At 46.3% G+C, this 25557-nt stretch overlaps 2 protein-coding genes across 2 annotated transcripts in view; one reads left to right on the top strand and one right to left on the bottom strand.

The window, feature by feature from the left end:
• Positions 1-3823: 3823 nt before the first annotated feature.
• LEAP2 (liver enriched antimicrobial peptide 2) lies at positions 3824-5453 on the top strand (the record flags this gene model as incomplete). The annotated part of the gene is made up of 3 exons (XM_080353298.1): positions 3824-3880; positions 4414-4544; positions 5417-5453. The coding sequence occupies 3 exons, from the start codon at positions 3824-3826 to the stop codon at positions 5451-5453; spliced, it is 225 nt and encodes a 74-aa protein (XP_080209424.1).
• An 877-nt stretch (positions 5454-6330) lies between these two features.
• The window catches only part of AFF4 (ALF transcription elongation factor 4), a 44244-nt gene continuing 25017 nt past the window's right edge, over positions 6331-25557 (bottom strand). The window contains exons 9-22 of the mRNA XM_080352922.1: positions 24994-25048; positions 23975-24012; positions 23484-23646; positions 22039-22956; positions 19935-20023; positions 18194-18422; positions 15934-16025; positions 15249-15312; positions 14669-14805; positions 14197-14268; positions 13399-13492; positions 13011-13054; positions 11991-12211; positions 6331-11592 (exon numbers count right to left, since the gene is read on the bottom strand). Of these exons, the coding sequence (XP_080209048.1) occupies positions 11474-11592; positions 11991-12211; positions 13011-13054; positions 13399-13492; positions 14197-14268; positions 14669-14805; positions 15249-15312; positions 15934-16025; positions 18194-18422; positions 19935-20023; positions 22039-22956; positions 23484-23646; positions 23975-24012; positions 24994-25048 (2335 nt within the window). The 3' untranslated portion in view covers positions 6331-11473. The remainder of the gene's footprint in view (positions 11593-11990; positions 12212-13010; positions 13055-13398; positions 13493-14196; positions 14269-14668; positions 14806-15248; positions 15313-15933; positions 16026-18193; positions 18423-19934; positions 20024-22038; positions 22957-23483; positions 23647-23974; positions 24013-24993; positions 25049-25557) is intronic.

Here is a 25557-nt window from a genome sequence, read left to right as displayed (position 1 = left end):
CAGGCCCTGCGATGTGGCGTGGCCCAAAGCTGCCCGAGCTGGCGGGTGGCTCAGACGGAACGTGGACTTTGGCCTCCGGACAGGGGCTTCTCCCTTCACACGGAGCCACACGGCTGCGGGCACGACCTGCACCGGGGAGGCTTCATCCCCACGTCAGACAGGAGTTTGTTACCATGAGAACCACCCCTCGCTGCAGGTCGTGGGGATGTGCCCGACAGGCGCTGGGAAATCACGTCCGTGCTCCCTCCCAACAGAGGTTGGGCCGGGTGAGCTTCCAAGGTCCCTTCCAACCTGGGCTGTTCTGTGGCAGTCGCTGCTACCTGGTTATCATATTAATTAACAACGTTGATCAGATGATTAACGGCAATTCTGATATCTAATTAGCCTTAGTAGGCTGGATTAGAGGTTTTATTCTTGGAAACTGCTAAACACTTGATTTGAAAACAAGTGCTGTTAGTAGAGTCACTTAAGTACGTGACAAGGAAATTCACCCCAGGGTTCCAAGTGTAAAAACAAGCTGCAGCGTTCAAGGTCAAGAACATCTGGCTGTTCCTTTCTCCTTAGTTTTTCTGTTCAGTCTTGAGCTGTCTCGAGCTCGTGTCCCACACAAAGTAGCACGTTTATCTGCAGCCGTGCTGCTCCTGGAGCTGGTACCGGGTTTATCTTATCCGCGGTGCAGCAGTGACGTTTCCCTGTGTTCAGCTGCTCAGGGCTGGGCTGTCTGGAAGACAAGGATGCTCAATCACTTCAGGAATTTGGGGGTTAATGCAGTTTTTATAGCTGAACACTTTATGCTTTTGGGGTGTTTCATATTAATTAAAAAGCACGTGAGACTAAGCTCAGCCTCAGGGCTGTTCCTATTGCTCTTGTGTTCCTGAGGGTGGCAGAAACAGGAGTAACACAATTTGTCCAGTGCTGCCTGTTGTGCCAAAAATATCCTGTGTTTAAATTAACTCTGTGCTTCAGTGCGTTGGTATTTCTAGGCAGCTTAAGCAAGGGGGGAGCAAGGAACTGGCTACTGCAATTGCGAGAGCTGGCAAAGACGGTGAGAGGCAGGTTTCGTTCCCAACCTGTGCTTGTGTCCCACTTATTGAGCCTCCAGGAGCACCCGTGGCAGTGGCTGCGTAGCCCACAGGAGAGCACGGGTGAGCCGCTCCCTTGGCAGCTTCAGTGAATGCCAGTTTCTCAATGCGTTTCAGCTCTGCCGAAGGTGCGCAGCAGCTCACAAGGTCTCTGCCCCCGTTTCACAGCCAGCTGAACTCCCACTGAACCAGCTGCCAGACGACAGCAAACAGCGCGGCACCGCGGTGCTGGCAGCAGCCGGGCTGGGACCGCGCACCCTGCGCTGCACCGCCCGCTGTCCTGCGGCCCCTCGAGCTGATCCCCAGCAGCGGTTCCCCAGCAACTTGAGCCATTCCCCAGCTCCTCGAGCTGTTCCCCGGCCCCTCAAGCTGATCCCCAGCAACTTGAGCCATTCCCCAACTCCTTGAGCTGTTCCCCAGCCCCTGGAGTGCTTCCTCAGCTACTCGAGCTGTTCCCCAGCCCCTCGAGCGGCTCTCCAGCCCCTCAAGCTGTTCCCCGGCCCCTCGAGCGGCTCTCCAGCCCCTCAAGCTGTTCCGCGGCCCCTCGAGCGGCTCCCCAGCCCCTCAGCCATTCTCTGCCCCCCGTGCTCCCCCAGGCCCCGGGGCAGGGATCCAGCCCCTCTGGACACGGGGCATTCGCGAGTTCAGCCGCTGGGTATTTCAGAATCTGAACAAGGAGTGTGAAAATTTCTCAGTCATCTTAATTAATTTCTGTTCTCCTGTTGCTAAATGTCAGGAGTACCAATGTTTTGTGGGGATTTTTTTTGGTTGTTGTAAGGTGCACCTTTGCTGTGCTGGACTTGCACACGTGGAAACAATTGGTCCAGTTTTGGTTTATTTTGTTTTTTCCTCCAGTTTCTTGCACAGAGTACATGAACTGTTTCCACCGGGCACTGGTGTGGAACAGAGACAGAAACTGCTGACACTATTAGTAACCCATGACACACAACAACTTTGACATATCGTCACAAAATACAAGTCTCACGTAGGCAAAGACGTTGGGTAACGAGGCCTTGGAGAGGGCGCTGCTGTCAGCTGCAAAGCTGCCGTTTCCAACCTGGAAATCTGCAGAGATGCCGTCAGGCCCTCCTGCTGCCGCCTCCCGCTTCCCTGCCTCTTCTACACCAGCGCCTGGTGGCAACAGCAGAATCGGGAACGGAGATGCACATAAAGAAAGGACTTCATGGGAAAAAACAAGCGAGAAATTTGAAGTTTGGCTGTTTGATGTGCTACGATTCGCTGACCCGTTTCCTTCGCTTCATAAGACCCAGGAAGGTAAAATAACGAGGGGTTTGATTCCTCCTCCCAGGGATGGAAGACAAACAGGGCAGAGGAAAGAGTATGAGAAGAACCCCAGAAGGAACAGATTTTCCAATAGTGGCTGCAGACCATGTGCTGGGAAAGGTTTTTGTTTAATCCTGGTGAAGTTTGGGCTAAGGGGCAATCATCTGACAACATGGCATTATCTTAACCTAAGGAACTTGCCTTCCACGCTGGCACTTCTGCTTCCATGTGAAGCAATCACAGAAAATGGCAGCTTATTACACCCAGGTTTGTATTTGCAATTTAGCTAAAATATTGTTCGCTGCTTTATGCAGTACTTTCCTACTTGAAGTAACTTAGAACATTGTGTGCTCCCAAACCTGCACACACTTAACACGGATGAGTTGATATTCTCTTTATGTTACTCTGCAATCTCAAAAATCCTGTACCTGACAGATGTGACGTACATGGGACAGATGTGACGTACATGGGACAGATGTGGGAGCCAGAGGCACAAAACCTCAGGGATGAGGAGGAGGAGCAGCAAGTCCCAGCACATCCATGTACAGACCGGGAACCTTCGACGTCCACTTTGTCCATCTGTCCCAGGGTCTGTAAACTGAGAAGATTATAGAGAAGATGAGGTGACAGGCAGCTCTTCAACATCCTTTTCTCTAGGATGTTGCAATCTCATGTCACAATGGAACAAACAAATTAATTGCAAACTGTCCATCCACATCAATGGGAGCCATGGCACTTTTTAAGAGACGAATGGTGTGTTACTTTGGGGATTATTTGTTCAGAGATTATTATCTTTAATGACACATTGGGATCCTTGGAAGAAGTCTATTATTTATCACGCATGACACGCTTTCTACATCCCCAAACCCATCTGCAAAGTATTACATCTGCTTTTGAAATACTGTGTGTGTGGAAAGGAAGGTTAAGTACGTTCCTCGTGATTCTTTCGTGTACCAAGACTGAGAGGCAGAATCAAAAGCGTGATTCTTTGCTCCAAACAAGGTTAAGGCAACACGCTCAGCTGACAAAGCCGTGCACACCGGGAATGTCACCAACGTCAAGTAACGTTACGGCTTTTATCTTTACCAGAACACTTCGGGCCAGGCACCCTTTGGCTTGCAAATCCAGCGCGGGGTTCTGGTAATGCATTGGGTAGGCTTTAAAAAAAGGACCAGTTGGCACATCTGGTGTGCTGGGCAGACAAAGTACAAGTGGAAGGAGAGTAAATCATTAGCTCGACAGACAGGCCTTGAACCAGATCGCTCCGGCAGATGCTAACTTGGTAATTCCCTCTCGCTCCGAAACGAACTTTGTTCCTGTAATGACTGACAGGTGATGCAACGATAAGAGAATGAAGTCTATAAAAATCCAGCTGAAGCTTGGAAAGTTCTATTTGGGGCTTTTCCTCCCTCTGCCCAAAACTGGTCCTGCGGTGAAGCGACAGCTCCTCTGCCAAGATGCACTGGTGGAAAGGGACGCTGGTCCTGTTGCTCTGCACGCTGCTGCTCAGCCAGGTAAACAGAGATGGAGCTATTTGAAGTGGGAATGCAAACCGTCAGGCAGTTATAAAAACTGTTATAGTTTGCATTAATAACCGTCAGGAGCTAGAGGTGACAGTGCAGCTCTTATAGAGGATTCAGCACCATAAAAACGTAGAGTAACTGCCTAGTGAATACTGAGTTACTCTGGGGCATAACTTAGCCAGTAATTGTGCTGTCTCTCCCAAGATTAAAAAATGTAGCTAATTCTCATACTTCTCACTTCTTTGGGGTTAGGATACAAGCAATTATACTTCAACAGAGCACGCTACAATGAAAAGGAGGGAGATTTAAAGTTTTTCACATAATGCTATCGACCTCAGCACCAGAATGACCAAGTGCCTGCGGGCACTGCGGCTCTGACGGGCACCGCGGCTCTGACGGGCACCGCGGCTCTGACGGTGGCCCCAGGTGGCTGTGACGGTCACCGCGGCTCTGACGGTCACCGTGGCTCCGACGGTGGCCACAGGTGGCTGTGACGGTGGCCCCACGCGGTTCGTCTGTTGCAGGCGCAGGCGGCCGCGGTGCCGGCCCGGGCAGCACGGGAGAGGCGCATGACGCCGTTCTGGAGAGGAGTCTCGCTCAGGCCCGTCGGAGCCTCGTGCAGGGATAACAGCGAGTGCATCACCATGCTCTGCAGGTAAACCCTGGTCTGTGCTCAGGCTCAGCGACACCCAACAGTGGGTTGCGAAGGGGAAGCTCCAGCTTAATCTCACCCAAATGAGATAGGGATTTAATTTTGTGCATAAAAAAAGATACCAGGGATAGGGATGTGGCAATCGCTTCAGACCTCTTTTGCAAGCAATGCAAACAGAGCAGAGTCCACGTGCCCAGGATTACATTGCAACCCCAAATAACCTGTCTTTTCAAAAAAGAACATGACATTCCAGACAGCTTTCCAATAATCAGACACCTTTAAAATAGCCCTTCTTAAAGCCAATACTATTTACTTTAAAGCGTATGTCAATTAAAAGCAGTATCGTACCCTAAATTCATCACTTTACAGTGATTCCTTAAGCTCATAGTTTAAGAGGCCACTTAAATATCAAAAGCCACTCAATTCTCGTGAACATTAGCAAATTGTCCAACTGTACGTAGTTAAATTGATTAGTCAGAATTACTCCTTAGTGACTGAAAGGTGATTTGTATGGTACCTACTGCACATGTACCAGAAAGCAAATAGAGACAAGGTAAAATTAGCCGTTTTGGTGGCGTGGTAGTTGGGCTGCTGTTTTGCACACATTCAAAATGCATCGTTTGGTTCTACTGATCAACACGGGAACTGTATCAGCAGCTGCAGGAAGATACAGACAGAAAGGCATTCCTGGTGTAGATTCCATACCGCAGCCTGACCCTACAGCACAGGGTAAGGTGCGTTTTGGAGTTGTTGTGCAAAGCAAAGAACAGAAGATCAATGGAGACCACGGGAATCGCTGCAGGACGGGAGGGGGTGTCTCTGGGGATGAGCCTGACCTGCCCCGCGGCGCCGCCTCAACCCGCTCTGTGTTCCAGGAAAAACCGCTGTTTCCTCCGAACCGCCGCCGAGTGACCTGGCAGGATGAAAAACACCCATCGCTGTTACTGTGAACAACCCTCCCCTCCACTTGTGAAATATTTATTGACCGTTCAAAGCCAGAACAGCAAATCGAGCAATAAATACATTTAACATCTGTCACATGAACTGCTGAAAGGACCTCAAAGAGCTCGAGAGCGTTGCGTCCCCACGGCTGCACACGCTTCAGGACACCACTCTGGCCAAGCTCAATAAAAGGACTCTGCATCCCACGTTTGTTTTGGGTTTTGTGTTTATTTTTTGTTGCTTTTTTTTGTTGTTGTTGTAATATTTAATTACTTTTTTTTAAGATGTGAATTAAAAATTAAAACTCAGCAAAGCAGCGTGGTTTTCCTTGTGTCCCGCGCGGGGCGCGTGGCGAGCGCACACCGGGCGTCCGCACTTACTTCAAACTGGACGTCAGGCGTTCATCCTCGTACCCGACGGGGGAATCGCTCCGGTCCCACCGCGGTCCCACCGGCCGAGCTCTGACCAGCGCCAGGTAACGGGCTGTTAGAAAGAGGGAGCAAACAAACCGGTAACGCTGACAGCATCTGCAACACCCCAAATGCAGCCGGTGATAACTGCAACAAAAAGCATTCATTTTAATTACTTCTAAACAAATTTACTTCAATGTCCTCAACTGACTTGAGCCACTGGAGCGTCTACTATTTAAAAACGTTGATTGAAATCCATTTGTATGTTCACAAAGGCGCTGTGGGGTGGACAAATCTCAAGTCTGGGACACAGGCACTATTTACCTTGGTCACACACACCAGGACTGAAAACACCTGCCTGACGCTGCACGAACGGCCACACAACAGACACACGCACAGGCCTTTGAAGTTTAATACAGAAAATCTATTTGATATTTATTAAACTTAGTTTCTCCAGTTACAGTTTCGCATTGTACAAAGCATTTTAATGACACAGTAGTTAAAAAGATCTTTACAAATTGAAATGTGATACCCTTTTCTCCAAATATTTTAATTGCCATAAATTTGTTTAAAAATACACATTAAACGCATGTTTCAGACACTAAACTTTCTATAATCTCAATACCACAAAATACATAGAATATACTATACAGATGTGGAAAAAAATCTAGTTAGTATATAATACTTTGCTCACCATTAACAGCTTTATTACGTGAAATGCACATACTGACTTAGAAATCCTAATTTTGAGCCCCAAAGTACCCTTTGAAATTTCAAATGTATTGCAACAAATAAAATCACAGGGGAGTTTTGTGGTATTTTAGGTTTTGGTTGACGACAGATGCCTAAATATATTGATAGAAACAAAATGTAACACATGGACTCGTCATGTACAAAGCATGAAACAGAGACATCCCATTAGTTACTAACAGTACCTTCTGTTTGACTAATAAGGGCTTCGTTTATAAGTGACAGGTTAAAAGTTACCTCCCCCCCAAAAGAAAAACCCTTCTGCACCAAATAATAATTTCAAATAAGATAAAGGATTTTTAATAAATATATAAGCACTTTATCCTCCATATACAAAATTTCTTAAAACAATTTAAAAGGGGGACCAGATACAAATGTCAGGAACTGTGCTTGCAAGAGTCGCGCCTGGTCCGTGAGGGTTGGGGACGTTGTGCACAACCACGGGCGCGAGCACAACCCACAAGTGTGTGCACAACCCACGGGCGTGAGCACAACCCACGGGCGTGAGCACAACCCACGGGCGTGAGCACAACCCACGGGCGTGAGCACAACCCAGGGGCGCTGAGCACAAACCACTGGGGTGAGCACAAACCACTGGGGTGAGCACAACCCACACCAGCTGTCGGGGTGGGTATAAAACCGAGGACAGGGACAGCTGCATCCCAACCAGTCACCCCAGGAACCGACACGCTGCCGCTGAGCGCCCACTGAAATGAAAAGAAGTGAAGCGTTTACGTCAAGATACCGCGGGCGAGTTCTGAGTGTGACCCAGCATCTCCACCTGCTCCGCAGGGCGCACCGAGGGAAAGTCGGCACAACGTCAGCAGGACGCGGGCACAGACACCACGGAGCGGCCGAGCGGAACCGCCGGCGCCGCTGGTCGCAAACGGCACCGCGGTGCGGGGACCGAGTCCTCGGAAAGTCACGGAGCTGGACGCGCATCACGATTCCCTGATTGCTCGAGTTCACGGAACTTTCCTACCCGGGGAAACGCGTCTCCCAGGACGGGTCTGGGTGTGTGTGATTTGGCTGGCGGAAGCTCTGGCTCCCCGTTGGATGGTCGAGGCGCGGAATGCGCCGCGTTCCTTGGAAACACAGCGCCTTCTGTAACACCCGTTCACCAGGTGGAGTCATTTAAACCCCGACCAAAGTATTTGTCAGAAATCTAAGAATTTGGAAGGTGTTCACTCCCCAATGGGCAATTCAAACTCGACTTGCTCAGGCCCTCTTGTGTCTGCCTTAGTACAAACACTGCAGTGACAGCAAACACCTGTCAGGCAAATGCAATATTAAATACAGCAAAGGTAGTCTCTCTCTTTCCAGTAGTTTGCCATTTTGGCAAGCTACATAATTATCTGCCTACGGCTTTATTTTACTTGCCCCAGGCAAGAGCTACATTATTTCCATAAAGTACGGACTCTCTGTATGTTGGGGCCATTCATAAATACATTTCGGGGCATTTTTTTTGTTATCACAGCAATCAAGCCTCAGCAATCTAAAGGAATATACATTGCACTCCTGTATAATATGCAAGATTCGTCACCAATAAGATGGTGATTCAGCACTCAATAAATAATATATCAATATAGTCAGTTGCACCATTATCTAAAAACAAGTATAACATATACTTTGGACAGACGGAGTTCATAGATATATACATATATATTAAAAGACACATACAATACAAATTGCATACTGCCATCAAAAGCCAAGCAGAGCTATCCGTCCGCTCTGCTTTATGGCTGAGAGTTTCAAATCAAAAGAAAAGTCTCGGGCTGTTTTACTCTGGTCTCCTAAAGGTTGGTTTATAATTACAGACAGTTGTACCTTATCACCCAGGAACCTGCAATGTGTCAGCAAACTCACAGCGTATCGATCTCTGAGCAAGCCTAGTCTGATTCAGCCGTTTTTAAGATTCGCCAACTGGGACCGCATTCAGCGAGGGAATTAAAATTACAGCCTTGATATGTATTTAATACACAATTGTCTAGGGAATCCTGGAGGAAACGGGAGTCAGGGGCTCCCTCCTCGTTAGTCACCAGCACATTGGAACCACAGTGACACAATTTCCAGGGCTGCGGCGCCGGGTGCGAGGGCACGTCCAGCCCTTCACCCGCGCTGTGGCACAGGGATTCCAGCCCAGTACGCAGTTGTGGTTTTGGTTTGGTTTTTGCTCTTTTTTAATCTACGAGATCTGACAAAAGTACATCACTTTTTCTCTTGGAAACAACGGTAAACCCCAAATTAAGATGCGCTTGAAGAATTGCGAAGTTTAAATGTACCTGTCTGAAACAGCCCCAGAGGCGTAAGGCGTTTCCTTGACTGACAAGCCCACCGCGCATCTCCAGACAGACAGACAGACAGAGCTGGGCCAGCACCGAGAGGATCTGTGACTGCAGAGGGAACCGCTCCGCTGGGACCCGACAGCTCGGGGCCACTTTGACACCAGGTACAAAGTCTTCCGGTCGTTTGAAGACAAATTGTATAAGATGCACTGATCTAGGGATAAGCGATACATTTTTAAGAGACCGATTTAGCGTGACACCAAAAGGTATTTGTGGGACTCTAGTTAAGGAAAAAAAATTCCCAGAGATGAGAGCATTCCTGCCAAGAGGAATGGTAACTGTGCACGGCGGAGCAAGCCAAAGACCGGCCCTGGGGCCAGCGCAGCACTACACAAACATAACTACGAACGCAACTTCCAAGAAGGTTTTTCTTATATAGCGTCAAAAGTGTGCTAGGCACTTTAGAGTATTAAAGGAAAAATAGTCGACAGTGTCCCGTTAACCGGAGCTGGAGGGTACAGAGTTCTGTCTCAAACAGCAAACACCAACAGAAACGTGAGCTCGCACAGTGATTCAATGGAAAGGACGCTCCAACAGACCTGCGGGTAAATTCAGCTCTCCCGGGAGGAGCCGCAGGTCTGTTACCCATGGACGAATTCGGACGTAGCAAAGCTTTTCTGGAAGTACAAAACACGCTGGAACGCAAAGGAAGCTCTACGAATATGCAGCTACCTTGTAGTAGGTTATTAATTTGCAAAACTTCTAAACTCTTAAAGCCCATAGGACATACTGCAGTACTAAGTAGCGTAGAATTCTATTCCTTCTCTCGAGGTTGCCGTGATTTTGGCACTTAACTACAACTACACAAAAATTTAGTGCAATAATTTTCCTGAACATGCACGTTCATATCTGGTACAGAAGAAAGAGTTAAATGGGAGAGTAACAAAGCAGCATTCCACAATCTCACTCCAGAGGATTCCGAGTTTGACTCTTGGAAAGGAGACCACCGCAAGGAGGAGGCAGTTTGCGGGACAGGCGCCGGGACTTTTACAAAGGAAATGGAATTTTACCAAAGTACTGCAGAAGACCACTGCATACAGTATACCTGGTCCTGCTGTAAAACATCTTGTAAACAGTTCAGAAAATCTTCATCTAAAAGTAAGGCATAAGGCACAGCAGACGTGGTAGGGGCACTCAGCAATACCGACGGCAGAAGCGGTTCAGACCTCTGACTCGCACAAGCACCTCGCATGGAAAGGTACTTTGGTTTGCACGGCGTGGGAGCAGCCACCCGCAGCTCCAGCAAACATCCCCCTGGCACCCGCTCGCTCCCTCACAAGTGAATATTACGCTCCGTAAAATACAAACAGGACCCTTCATGGGGTAAATCCAAGTGTTCCATTCATTCTGCATCGAAGCAGAGCACGTCCCTGCGCTGGCTGCACCGTCAGCCCGTAGTGTCCGACACCCACCGGCCCCTTGGGGGAAAACACCGACCGCGGCTTCTGCTCCGGATTCCTGCCTTCTCAGTCAATGGAAATGATGCAAATGACGGTTTGGTAGGAATTTCACTACTGTTGGTTTTTTTAACCGATTCGCTAAGTGTCAAGAAATGACAAGCAAGGAAACGAGACGTATTTTAAATGAAGAGATACAAAAAAGCCCAAGATTGTCGGTTTCAGAAGCCTTTCCTGTACGCGTCGCACCCAGCAGACCAAACGTCGTTCCTACACCATTACTTCGATATTACATTAAATGCAAATTACTGTAATGTTTTGTGATTATTATAGTGTTAATCGATGGTTTGAAACTGCCTTGAAAACAATCCAAGTCAGATCCAGCTAAATACTTTTCCATATAAATTTCTTTATAATTCATTTAAATGAAACATCTTAATACGTAGAAGAATATCTGGAACTTTTCTATTTAGTACAAATTCTGCAATAATAAATCTGTAGTTGTCATTTATTAGTCGACTCATAGGCATTAGGCATGGAAAGTATGGTGTCCCTACGGTTAGAACCTACCAACTCTACTTCCTTTTACAGGCTCTACCACCACAAGACATTACAGAGTAACAAAGCTCACAAGGTACTTCAATAAAGTGTCTATGTTTAATTTTCGCTAAGTACTCAAAAGGGTAAATTTAGGGAAGAAATAGCTAAAAACTGCCCCAAACTGGGCTTTTCAAAATTAAAATTAAAATATTTAAAATAAATAGGATTTAAACTGACTATTTCTGTATTATGACTGGAATTCCAATGGTCTATCCATGATAGATCAGCAAATCCACACCTTTAAGTGTAGCAACTTTTAAAATATTTAAATAACTTAAAAACGGGAATACTGAAGGAGTCCATTGACCAGACGCTTAGGGGTTAAAACACAAACCACGAATGAGGGCGGGAGACGTGGTTCCTTGCTCGTAGTGTCCCGGACGATGTGTTATGGCAGTCTTCCTTATTGACACGACACAGTGTTGTGGAGATCGATCAGAGGCAGCGAGAGAAACATGTTCCGTTTGCCGTTTCTTCAGTCCCGAATATCACTTGGCATCCAGGCGCAACCAGTGCAGCCCCTGACGGGTGTAACGCACCAGGTCTGTCATGATGCTCGAATTAAATATCAGAGGGCCCATCACTTTATCCAGTTCAGCAAAGAACTCTAAAACAACAGAAACACCAGTTAACCTGCACGTACTCCTTCACATGGGCTGCTGCGCGGGAAACAGCACACCCTACCCCATCCCTTCAGCATGAACCTTTTGCATTAAGACAGGAGAAACGAAAGAGGCTCAATGATGGAAGAATAAAGTAAAATGTCCTTTCTAAGCAACTTCTCTACTCTTTTGCAGAAGACTGGTTGATAAGGAAAATTAGAGTATGGTTAAACTGTGGGAAAACTTGGCTGGAATCAGAGGTTTAACTTTCCATCTTACTTCCACAGAGGACCCGGTTGAGCATCGCGCGCACCACAAAGCACAGCTCCAAAACTCAAAGCCCGTGAGCGTTTCAGTACAGTCGGTACCTCTGACGTTATCACCCACCTATGCCAGCTCTTACCTTTCTGTTCTTTAGACAGCTGCTCGGCTTGGTCCCAAATTTCAGTGGCATAGAGGAAGTTGGAGGTGACCTGGACGTAGCTGGCTGCCATCTGATGGATCCTCTGCGGGATCGTCACCGAGGACCCGCTCCCTGAAGGGTTGGCTGCCCCGGAAGAGTAATTTCCTGAATTCCCTGGAGACAGCTTTGGAGAGACTGGAGACGGCATACCCACGGGCTTGCTGCGCCGCAAAGAGAAACACCACATTGGAAAATGCATCTAGATATACATATATATATAGATAGATGTACTTTAGGCATGTGATGCTGTGAGACGCCCTCAGAGAGCTCTCTCCCCACATCTCGGGTGTGAGATGCTAAAGCTCTCCCACGTTACACATCAAGAAGTCAGGATTTGCCCTAAAACAAAACACAACTGCTGAGGAACCTCCACCTTTTATATATTTTAGCTTCACGTACAAAACGTAATTACCAAACCTCATTGCCTCTTAATTCGGTAGTCTTAAATTCATTGTTTAAATTAACCAAACCTTAAAGAATAATGAAAACATTACAACTGCAAGGGAACTACAGTGCCATGATTTACACTTTCAGATAACATGATGCAAATCTGCACTGCTCTCAGCCTCACAGGGTCACCTCCCAAAGGCCCCCTGGGAGGTCTTACAGAACAGAATTGAATTGCTACACTACGCGACAGACAACCCGAAAGTACTTGTAAGCACCTGGGCTTGCAGCATTAGCAAAGCTATCGTCTGCATGGAGAAAGCACTAAATAAACCACCAAAACTCACTAAGTGACTTGTGTGTCAGTGACATGATGACCCTTTTTCGTGCTGACATGCTCTGCAGAGCAGCAGCCTTCAAATCTCCTATCCAAAACGGACACAGAGAACCATGGCAAATCCGCACCCTCAGAACAATCACCCCAACACCGCAGAGTGCAAAGCCGCACTGAGCACCCCCCACACAGGTACAAAACAGCCACAAGAAATACAGGTAACAGCTTTTACTACTCACCTTCCCATACCAGGTGATGGTGCTTGAGAATTATTATAGGAATTCTGTTTGGGGAAAAAGAAATTTGTCACCTGATTTATGTTTCTACTTTAACCAGTTACGCATTATCTGGTTATTTAATTGGTTATCTTTGAACAAACTAAGTTTTGTAGTTTTCTGTTTAAGCGATAACCACATTTCTGAATAATATCAAAGTAAATTCAAATTTGGGAAAACACCCTTTTTTACCCATGACTAAGACATCAATGAAGGGATTATTTTAGCAACATATAGGGTGTATTCCAAGTTCACATGCAGCAGTCTGAAAGCTGGATTGAGGGATTTGAAGTGATGAAGAGCTTTAATTTGATTAGGTTTCAACATTCAAAGAAAATACAGATGCAATTACCTTCAGATGTTCGGTCAGAGTTTTAGAATATTTCAATGCACTTTCCTTTTTCAGCTTGAAAAGCCGTAGGTATAGCAGAGACTGGCACCGGAGACTGAGCAAAGGCAGAACAACAAAGCATTTACAGTTACAGCCCAGTACGGACTCAGTGAAGTTACAAACCCAGCAGCTGTGTTCCCAAAGCTTCCTCTGCCGACTCAGCCAAGGCAGCTCTCAAGTTATAACTCAACCAAAAAAACCCAGAACCACCTTTAAATTCTCAGGGAAATAAGAACAGCTCTCTGTGCCTTAAGGTGAAACTGTATTTTTTTGCGATTTTGCTGATACAATTAGTTCTGAGCTTAGGAGACAAGACTAAGTAACTGCTACACAAGGGTTTCATTATTCTGCGCTCGGGTCAGGACATTCTGAGCCCAACCCGTTCTGCCGCGGCCACCTCTTCCATTTCCACTGACACGCACTGGTTCTGGTTCTCTGCACCTCCTGCAGCCATTTCGGTAACTGAGGGGGCCCGTGCCGACTCTTCACAGCCAGTTCAAATCTAGACGTAGTACTGGGTGAGAGCACAGGAAGGACCCCCATCCTTCCTGCTCCTCCTCAGTACTTCAAACACTTGGCCCTCATTGTCACTGACCCTCTGCCCCAGCAACACTAATCAGACACAGCATTAAGCTCTGTGTACAGCCAAGTGAGAAACTCTCAGATTTGGTTCAGAAACGCCTAAAAACTCAGCGTAATACAGCATTTTATGTAGATGAAACACTTCAGTGCACTGTATTAAGGTCAGAATGCACATACCAAAGCACTGCCAGCCTTTTATCTGCAGCCGTAGCATCCGGTGCCAAGTAATTCTTCAGTTTCATAGTGTATCTGCAAACAAAGACATCAAGTAAACAACAAAATAAAGATTACGGTAGCATTAGCAATAACCAAACACTGGCGTTCTTTGCATTTCTAGTTTCAACTGTCTTCACCATTTCAGGAGCCTCTCTCAGACCCTGAACAAAACGCTGACTAGGTAGCAACTGGAATCATTTGCTTCTCGTGCTTTGTGTTGTAGAGAGACCTGAAGAGCTTCAGCAGAAAGGATCTCAACCCTCAAGAAAACACTTTAAGCCCCAGCAACTGGAACAAACTGGTAAGTGGTCCAGTTTTATGGGAGAATGGTCAGAGATCTCAAAAGTTGGTGGCAAAACATTAGTAAATCTAGCAGCTCTTCTTTGCCTCTTTCCCACCCACTTGACTTTTGTATATGCTTTGCAATGCTTACTTGATTAATTCCACAGTTTCTGAATACATAGGGAACGGGGACTTGGATTCCTGAGCGTTTTTCTCCAATGCATTCCCACACTCGATGAAGGACACGACAGCGTCCAGGTAGTACACGGCCTTCTCAAACCTGTCGGACTGGGGACAGTGAGAAACCGTTTCAATGACAAAACCCAGACAGGATGCGTTAGGTTGGTGCAAATGTAATGGCGGTTTTGGACTGTGAATTTAAAATCATCGTAACTAGGCTCAAAAACATCTTTATTAATCAAAATAGGAATCGTTACAATCGATACATTTCTGCCAATAAATGTAAAATAAATGGCAAGGAATAATCAGTAGAAAAAAAAAAAAACAAAGTGAGAAAAGCACATTCGAATGCTGTATAAAATAACCGCATTTATTTCAGAACGTATCCCAATATCAAACAGCAAATTTCAACAATACACAAAACCGCAGTTCCTCTTGCACCGATCTAATACAAGCAAGCCCCGGGAGAGCAGGGCAGCAAAAAGGCGAAAGCAGGAACCAAACCCCAGTGTAACGTGCAAACTCTGGGAAAGGGTTGGAGATTTACTCACCAATGCATCTGCATTATGTTTTAACTTCTTTGCTTCTTGTAAATAATGATCAGCTGAGTAAGTCCTGCAACAGAGAACACAACTGAATGGACGCAGCCCCACCCATATTGCATTTCCTTTTATGACTTTAGCTTCTTACTGTTGTCCAATGATAAAACTGTTTAAAAAGCTGTTAGTTAAGTAGTATGATTAGTAAAAAAATTGGTAGAAGTGAAACCCAAAGTCTGCACAAGATGCTGAAATATTTACTTTCTTTTCCAGGTGTTTCCTTTGACCCCCCAGGACTAAAGCCCAATCCCGCTCTTGTGGAGCCGGAATTTCAAAACCTAAAGCCTCCTCCCCGCTCCCAATGAGCACAACGCCTGAGTGCGGGGACATGGGCTCTGCTCAGAACAGACCAGGCAGCAGCAGGGCCGGGAAGCTGAAAAGGACCCAGCAGCATTTACACCACAAGACCCCGAGCTGTGCACAGTCTCCTGCTCGCGGGATCGCACAGCGCAGGACGCGGCTGCAGGGCCGCGCCATCCACCGAGAGCAGCCGCGCACATCACTGCAGGAACAACGAGCGGCTCCGCGTGCCCGGCGTTTAACATCCTCCGGGCAGCCAAACCAGGACTCCTCTCGGCACGGAGCTGCCTGTGCTCCCACCGCCCGCAAAGGGAAAGGCGCCTTCCGCTCTCCTCACCTGTCATCAAAAACAAGTTTCGCTCTTCTTGACTTGGAACTTTCCGTAGACTGAGCAGGAGGGCAGTTAGATGAATTGTTCAGAATCTTTTCCTGAAAGGAAAATTGATGCCAAATAATAAGTTGAAAGCACGGTTAGGTCAATGCTGTCTTCTAGAAAAGCCTTTCTTGTATTAATTTCTCTCATCATTCCATGCATGATATGCACTAAGGTCAGTTTTGCAGCTGCTGTAGCTGCCGTTCACCACAGACAGCAACACTGGCTCCATGGGGCCTGCACCCACTGCTGGCACAGAGCACGACCCAGAGGCTGTAATCAAGCTCCTCACTAACACAGCAGATCCCATTAGAGGCAGAAATGCAGCCCAGGCTTTCCAGACACTCCTGGCTCCAGGAAACCCCTCCCTCAATCTCCATGTCACTGCTTCTCAGGTCTGTTTTTCCACTTTAACAAAGAGGTGATGAATATTTTGATGATTTCCCATTTGTCTCAACAATGCACTCTGCTCAATGTCTTTGCCTTGGGAAAATAAAATACATTTTTGGAAGGATAAGTATCGCCTTCAGGGAGAAAAGTCAGCTGTCTTCACAACACACTGCCCCTGCTCCCCGAAATTACACATGGCTCAAAATGACACTTCAGGCTAACGAATGGACACCAGAAACATTCCGAGAGTCATAAGTTAGTCTGTTCTTAGTAGCTAAACAGCATAAAACTACTCCCCAGCTTCGCAGGATTTCACACTCTCTTGATTTATCATGACCAAAGGCCATCTATGTAGATGTATTTCATAACCTGCATTTACCAGATTATTGCTAAGCAGAAGGATCTTGGAGTTGGAAGGAACCAGATTTGCACAGCAATGTACTATCTACTGTTGTAACGCAGAAACAACAGCATAACAAGCAATGCAATGCAGGACGGGCATGTATAATATTACTTTAAGAAAGGCATGACCAAGCGTATCTGAACTATAAAACGATAAACATCTCACAAATTAACAGCTGGCACAGGGACACCTCACGCTGCTGAACAGAGAGGGCAAAGCCTCAGCCTGGGTGGTAAATTCACCATCTACAGCTCCTGGAGGCGTCTGACGCAGCCACTGACACACAACTCGGACAGGCTTCCAAACTCCACGGCACCAGCACCCCAAGAACAGCCCGTGTCCCCGCTCAGATGAGCACCAGCTCCACCCTGATGACTACGGTACCTTCTGCCATTGCTAATCTGCCATTGCTAACGTCTGTGTGCTGCTTTACTCCTCCCCAAATCAATTCTCTCTCCTGAACAGTTTTAGGCCTTGTTTCTAAGCTCTTCAGAGACTGCAAATCCAAGTACTGAGGTTTAGCAGTTGCTTAAACTCCATGGAGGCTTCGGGGCTTTGCCGCAGAGCCGCTGGGGACACACACGGCGGCTCCAGCAGCACCAGCTGCGACGGCCCAGACAAACTGGGATCCCTCCCAGTTAAACACACTGTGCTCAACAACTGGCCGGACAATCCAAACTGCTTATCACAGGTATTCAACGGTGCACTCTCAGATGTCCCCACAGGCTCCTTTCCGTCCAGTAACACACATTTATTTACTGATGAAAAAGCTTGTTACGATTTAGTGACCTGAGTACCATCTTCCTGCAATACTTTCAAATTCCACCATCTAAATAGCTTCCGAACCTAAACCTCTTGAGGAATATTTTCTGCACCATCTTTATAACCGTGTTTTCTCCACTCCAACCACGGCTAGCGCTGTATATTCCTGAGTGGGAGTCCAAATAATCTGTCTCGAGTCCCCCAGTCATACAATGAGAGCTGCAGCTTCACATCCCAGCACTGAGCAGGGACCGAGCTCCCGCTCTCCTTACAATTCAAGGCAAGACCTGCATCTGTTCCAATAAGAGTAACCTCACTTAGCAGCTGTTAAGTTCCAGTTATTGCTGTATTAACAGCTCTCTAGTGATACTTCTTATTAACAAATTAAACAATAAATAACCATCGCCAGCAATCAAAAGATAACTAAACACATTTCACTAATTAACACAAAAATTTGGTAGGAATAAGCATTAGTATGGAACAATCTCTCCTAAGTTATTTTCTAACTTACTGAATTCCGAGGTACGTCAGCACTGCGACGTGAAACAACGCATCCCTGAAACTAATGACATCTCAACTTGAACCGCCAAGGATTGTTTAGACCACATTGAGTATGTCGAACCGCACAGCAGAGGAACAGGCTGAGGCACGGACAGACGAGCCCGTTACCTTGGCGTCCTTGGCGCTGCCGGGGCCCTTTCCCTCCGTCTTCTTCTGCTTGGACGAGCTGCTCTTGCTGCCGCTCTCCTTGCCCAGGGCGCTGCTGGACTTGAGCGCCGAGGACTGGCTGACCGTCCTCTTCCGAGAGCCGTGGTCCTGCTTGGGGTCCTTCTGCAGGGCTGGGGCGGCGGGCGACGGCAGCAAGTCCTTCTCTTTACCAGCGCTGGGCTTTGAAGACCTGGACAAAACCAACACATACAAGTTTCTTTTTTTTGCCTTAAAAAACAAACATCACAAAAACAAACAAATAAAACATCCCACATCACAAAACTTCGTAATTTTAAACAAAACCTTAAAATAAATAAATAAATCAATCAATATTTTTATTGTGACACTCAGCAAACTAGCTATGAAGGGAAAGAAAGGGAACAATCATCTTGATGAGCAGGTTTCTACAAAGCCAGACTGAACTCGTTTTCACCGTTTTATCTGTTCTGACCTGAACACCCAGCAGGCAAGTTCTAACCATCAAAACACATCCCTACAGGAGGCCTTAAGCAAACAGCCTCAGCGCTGGCAGTGCCAGGAGCCCACGGCAGAGCCAGCACCACGCTGGCTGCCGCACGCCCGGCAGCGCGACCGCGCCAGAACACACCGTGCGCACCGCGGTCTGGAGCCCAGGACACTGGAAAAGTGCAGCCCGTCAGCGCACCCTGCCCTGGACTTCCTACCATAATTACTTTTACACATTCTTTTTATAAAACCATATATTTTCACTTAATTAAATGCCCTTCAGATAAATGCAGAAATAATGGGTAAAAAAGTATAATCGAGATAGAAATTCATCTGTTTGTTCCACATCTGTTTCCTAACAAACAGTAAGACACTGATTCAGAACGGGCAAACAAGATTTCAAGGATCTGATGTGCTGCAGCGTCTCACACATTTGTAATTTGGAAATTACTGCAGAGAAATAATTTCCATAACATAATTACACCAGTTTCCAGTTGCTTCATCTGAAATAGCAGTTTCAAAAGGCAGCAGAAAAAGACTCTGACTCTTTTCTGTGGATTAACACTGACCAAGAAATCAATCAAATGAAAGCCCAACAGCTATTGAAAAAAGCATGGAAAATTCCAGAAATAACAAACAAGTAAAAGAATCAATGTTATTGATTTGCTAACTCTGTATTACTTCGCTTTTGGGTCACTCCCACATTTCTTTCACTAATCTGTTACACAGACGTGAGGCTAAATCCATGGATCCAGATCTCAATGCCATCAGCTTCCCAAACAACACCAGGTAAGGAATTTATTCTCAGTTTAGAAACTTGATAAACAGAGAATTGCCAGACTGGGCTAATTCAAAAGCACAGATTGAGCAAGATCAAAAAGCCAGATGCACAGCTGATTTCTAAACCAGAACCAAACCCACTGTGCATTGGAGAAAAAGCCAAACCAGGCAGCATATACTCCATAACACAGCAGCCCTTTGCAGGAGGGGTTACCCTCTGTTCAGTAAAACAACCATCCTTGGCCAACACTGTTGGTTATGGGAATTAATTTCCCCCAACTACTAGAAGAAACTCGGAAGTAAGTTTTCTGAAGGGTAAGAAAGCAATGACATTTTCCCCAGGGATTAATAATGAGGAGACACTTTGTTGGGAGAAGGAGGAGAGGGAGCGGATGGGCTCCCGTCTCCTGCTCCATCGCCCCGAGCCTCCAGCATCAACACCCGGCCGGATACTCACTCCCTGCTGCTCGAAGTCTTGTGTCCTGATGGAGCTTTTTCTTCCAGTTTCGTCTTCTTGCTTTCACTGGCTCTGCTTTCATCCTCATTCTGCATAAAGCAAACAAGAAATACATCCAGGCAAATGTCCACACATCCAGTGGCACTAAGAGGGGCAACGTTTCACATAAATACGCCTCATTTAGCAGGTGTTTTGCAGTGTACAGAATATCATACGTACAGACCATAGAAACATGCCCTACAGCATCTAGTCCGTATCAGATATTTGAGCAGACCCTGGTATCAGAACATAACGAAAAACGAAGTCTGGTTTCTATATTACCAACCTGCATAAAAGAAGTAGCAGCTAGATCGTTCATTTTAGCATGAACATATTATCACCGTGACATACCAGAAATATCTTTCACAGGCTTCAATAAGAGATCAGGAGACAGATTTGACGCTGGGAAGCCTGACAGAGCTGTCTTACCAATGCCAGGAAAGTGGTAAAAGCCTCGCAGTCTATTGAAGTAAGCTCAGAGATGCTGAAGACTAGATTTTTATATCAATTTAATCCTAAAGGATTTTGAAAGCAGATTTCTAAGATGCCTTCAGCAAGCCTTGGAGGTATCACAGTGAATCAAATGGAACATGTGCCCTCACAGAACAAGTCACCTGGTAACACAACCCAGATTAAAACCCAACGGTTTTGGTTCTGTTCCAGGGGTGCTGCAGCCCTGAGCCTTATGATCGAGGAACCAGAGCAGCAAATACTGCATAGAAATCCAGCGGTGACAGCTGTGTCCAAACCTAAAAAGCGGAGGGGTGGGGGCACGGGTGGGTTTGCTTCGGTTGCCTCGAACAGGCTTTTATCTTCCCTGGCGCGCCCCAAAAAGCACCCGAGTCATCTGAGGATCCAAACCAATTAACACCAGGCTACTTGCTGGGATCAAGCCCACGTTTCGTTGGTCTTACCAAAGCCTTCTGGTTCAGATGTAAGAGCACAGATCTGTAATGCTGTAACTCCAAACATGTACTGAAAGGCGTAAAAGTAGTACAAACATGTACTGAAACTGCTCAAAGAAACAGCATGTGAGTGCATCCCCACCAAGATTAGGAATTATACAGTAAACGCGTGCAAAAATAATTAATCACTGTACTGCTCAGAGTTATTCCCATTTTACAAGAAAAGCTCATAGTTTCTCACTTCATTTTCTTATCCAGGTAAAATAGGAAGGAATCTTAGTTAGGAAGAGCACAGCAGAACCCTCTGTTTGCAGTTACATGTCAAAGCTCCTACCTGATACTCATTTCAGTAAGTGATCAAGTTTACTCAGGTTGCTCAGTAGGAAAACTGGTTTAACTGAAGTTCTCTCTCTCTTCTGGAGAGTCAAACGACTCTCTAAGTGCTATCACATAATCCTTTGACTCCACCTGTCAACCAAGTCTTACAACCACTGCCAAACCCCTGTCAAAATGACATTATCAGAATGAAATCCGGAGCAGCACGGCAATCTGTGAATCCCTGAAGCGGGACTTCACGGAAACCAGCAATGTGAAAGAGCTCAGTGGATCGCTCAGCCCACCTGAGGGGTACAGGTCTGCTCTTTGTATTGACTGTCCACGTTCTGAGGGTCCTAAAAGCAGTTTAAAATTACACCACTGACTGCTTCTTACCATCCCCCATCCAGGGTAATTATTTCTATTTATCTCCCCCATCGATTCCTGTCCATTTTACTCCCTCTAGGCATTCCTGCTTTTTATTTATAGTTGAAAAGATAAAATGCTTTTTTGGAAAAGATTAAATATTATGGAGAGACCCCTCTGTGCCTGGTCCAGCAGCACCCTCAGCTATGTGTTCTGCTGCTGTGCCCCAGGCCCATTTCTGCCCCAGCCCTTGTCCTGGTGATACACAATATTGCACGATTCAGTGCTTCAAGGGGCTGACCCAGCTGAAAACTGCCCTTTTTGGCCAGAAATAGCTACAAAAATAGCTAAAGTCATCTCCCAAACCGCTCAGTCAGTGCAATGGGGAGTGACGGGGCTGCTGGGCTGCACACCTGACACCAGCAGCCATCACCACGGGGCTGAGAGAACAGGGAAATCTCTCTCTACAGAATTATCACCTGCTTATGTTTCCTTTTGCCTTTTGTAGAGCTCTTGTCAGACGCCTGTTTCTGGGATTCTCTCACGTGCTTCTCCGGCACCGTTTTCTTTTCCGCTTTGGGTGCGTCAGCATCCTTGTAAGGCTTCCCTGGTATTCGTGATAAGAGGCTCAGGTCAATCTTCACAATAAGTGGGTACCTTTCATCGGGATCACTGAGTGGCGACAGCAGCTCTTTCTCTTCCATAGGAGAGAACATTCTTTGCCGAAAAAAGCTGTCATCCTCCTCCATGGAAGATTTAACAGGAGTCCTATTGCTCTCAGAGTATTTGGGTGTTTGTGATGAGGGAGGCAGGCTCTCATTTTCATCTGAGTCAGAGGATGAGGTATCTGTTTCTATGAATTCCCTGGATTTCTGGGCAGATTTGCTTGAAGCCTTGTATTTCTTTTTCTCCGTTGTAGGCCGAGGGGAAGATTTGGGCTCTTTCTTTATATTGGGTTTCCTGGAGCCTTTTGTGGCCGCCTTATGCCTGTTTGAGGGTATATTTGTTGCCATGTCTACTGGGGTTTCACTTTCTATTTTAAGACCTCCTCTTGGCTCTTCAACCGACGTCTTTTCCACCTTCTTGGGCTGCTTTTTACCCACCGTCCTCCTCTGCGTGGAGCTGTCGCTCTGGGCAGGTGATTTCTGCCTCCCGCGACCGCTCTCCGAGCCCTTCTGGGTGGGTTTCGAATCCCGCCCCGGCGTAGAAGAGGTCAAATCCTTGGAGCCGCTCTGATCAGCGTACCCGCTCCCCGGCCCCTGATCCCGGCCCTCTTTCTTGTAGCCTTGGGAGGACGGGATATTGCTGTCCACGGAAGAGGCTGGTGACACTTTATGGGAATTCACTTTGTTCAACCAGTTATCCAGTTGCCATTTGTTTGTTGGCGGTGGCTCTGGCTAAAAACAGATAAAAAAACCCCAGCATTAGATAAAATATTTCACATTTCCATATTTTCCGTGGGACAGCTGCATTACGCTGGGTACCAACGCAAGAGGCACACCCCAAACCTGCAGTAAATAACAGTGAAAGGCAGGGTGGTGCACACAGGTACAAAGAGCAGCTCTCATCTTCCTTCAGTTGGAGCAGCTGTTTTATCACCAGGCGATATTTGCTGCCACGGCTTTCCAGACTAAGAGCCGGCACTTTTTAAGGCACTGTTACCATATTTGCCTTCTGCTCTCCGACAGAGAACTGCTGGCAAAACTCACCTCAAATTCAAACACCAAACTCGTGTTTATATAGAGACTGTTACATGTCCAATGACAGGTACTTCAGCAGAATTGTCCATCTTCAAAATGACCCCACAGACCGTTTGGTTTGGGGTTTTTTTAACAGTTTGAGAACCTATTGATCCTTTCTGCTTTGAAAACCCAGGATTCATGCCAAGCTACTGCAGACAGCCCAAACACATGAGAAATCCCACCTCGGGGGATGCGCTCTGGGACGGTTCATTAGCTTCGCTGTCACTGGAACTGCTTTCGCTCTCAGAGTCAGATCCTGAGCTGCTTTCAGACCCGCTGTGGCTGCTCGAGTCGTCCCTTGAATTATCGGCTCCTTCGCTGTTATGTTGTGAAGGTTCAGAATTACTGAAAGCAAAAATGAGGAAAAATAAGCAAACACTTTTCTAGGTGCAAATACATCCTAAAAGCCCTTTCAGTAGAGACGATAAAATGTAACATTTTAATTGACATTTACTAGAAAATTCAACATAACTGAACACAGTTCACCAAGGCAACAAACAGCAGCCTTTGTTTTCTCCCCCTTCCCAAAGCAGTTAGTGTCATTTGCAGGACATCGCTATTATAATCACTGATTAAATTCTAATTCCCTTTTGCTTTAACACAGGCCAAAAGACCAAGGTGACTTTCAGCAGTGAGAGCGAGCCCCGCGCGCCCCGGCCGCGGCGATGCCCACCTGCCGGGTGTGCTCCGCGGCACCGTCTTGTCGCAGTCCTGCAAGGCACAAAGACAGCGTGAAGCTTCTAGAAGTTACTTTATATGCAATTAAGTTGCAAAGCATTGATTTAAAGCCTTTACGTTTTAAAAATTCTTTAGCCTGAATAGCATCTTAGTTCAGTACTTGCAGTAGTTTAAATTCGGCCACATTTCCCTTAAGCAGAAAAAGTTATCTTTCTCCAAGCTTTCATCACAAATCTATTATCTCAGAGTCCCACATATCGCCTACAGATCTCAGTTCCTATTTTCACCGCTCGCTAATCCCACGTTTCCATCTTTGTGAATCAGACAATTCAGACCCTACAGTGCTATTCCTGAGGCACCCGGAGCACCAGGTCACCAACCAGAAGTGGTATCTCCAAGTTTCCCACATGAAGAAAATCAAGTACTGGGACTGGGATCAGGAAGAGAAGAAAGAACAGAGGAGGGTGGATGGACAAAACCAGGAGAGCGGATTACTGCGGGGTGCCACACACCCTGCATGCTTTTTTAACGTAGCATGCTAAATAGCATTTCTCACAGAAAGTTAATACTGACAAAGAGGAAAAAAGAGGCTTTTTGATAAAAATTGAGGTGCTGCTATACTCCCTGTTACAGATACGGAATCCTTTATCATCCCAAACACAGTCCCAAGTTACTACCGCACAGACATTCACACCATGTGCTCCTCAGGAGCGGCAGAACACGAAGGGTTCTACCACCAGCAGGACGTGACGTGTGTTTTGAAGTGCACCATCGCCATTCTCTGTTCTGAGAAAGCCCTTTTGAAATCACTAAAACAAACAAAGTGCACGGTTTTCACAAAACAGGTCATTTTCCAGAAGTTGCTCCAAAGAGATTCCATTTGATTTTCATTTTTTAATCATAAATCTCCTCTTAAGCCGCTGAGTTTGCTGTTGGGACATTGAACGTGGCTGAAGTGCTGAACCGCGAACGCGTTCGTTATGTTTTGCCAAAACTTGGATTTAATGAACGTACCTGCTCGCCATCGCTGTCTTCGCTACTGCTGAGTTTTAAGTCATCTTTCAACATACTAAATAAAAGGAAGAAAGTGAGACAAGTTTTTCCATGTACTTTAATTACTTTCAAAGCATTCTGCTATATTTCACCATGCTATTGTTCACACCACAAAGCGGGCTGCGGGGGTGAAACCCAAAGGATACCGTTCTAACGTGTAATGTTTAAGAACGGTAAGTTAAGTCACTCTTTAGAGAATAAGGTTCTAGCACTTGGACTCCTTAGTCCATTCTGTTAAATTTAGAAAGGAAACGTGACACCATTTACGAAAGCAGGAGGAGCTCACTTGTGTATGCTCAACTCTTTATAAATGGCCAAGAATACTGATTTAAATAGACTCTAGAAAGTTACCACTAGTGGCTGTTTCCTGCCCTGTGGCAACAGCCCAACTTTTCTAAGCCGTAATTATTTTATTCTTATTCAAAGCCATAATTATTTACGGTAGTCATAGAAACACACTATTTCACAATTCTAGAAGTATCTGAATGCACTGAAAACATATAGCAAGGTACAGGGACTTTGTGC

Source organism: Nesoenas mayeri (genome assembly GCF_963082525.1).
Source record: "Nesoenas mayeri genome assembly, chromosome: 14".
Taxonomy (NCBI): Eukaryota; Metazoa; Chordata; class Aves; order Columbiformes; family Columbidae; genus Nesoenas; species Nesoenas mayeri.
The sequence above is the reverse complement of the archived record's forward strand: the minus strand, read 5'-3'. Positions and strand labels throughout refer to the sequence as shown.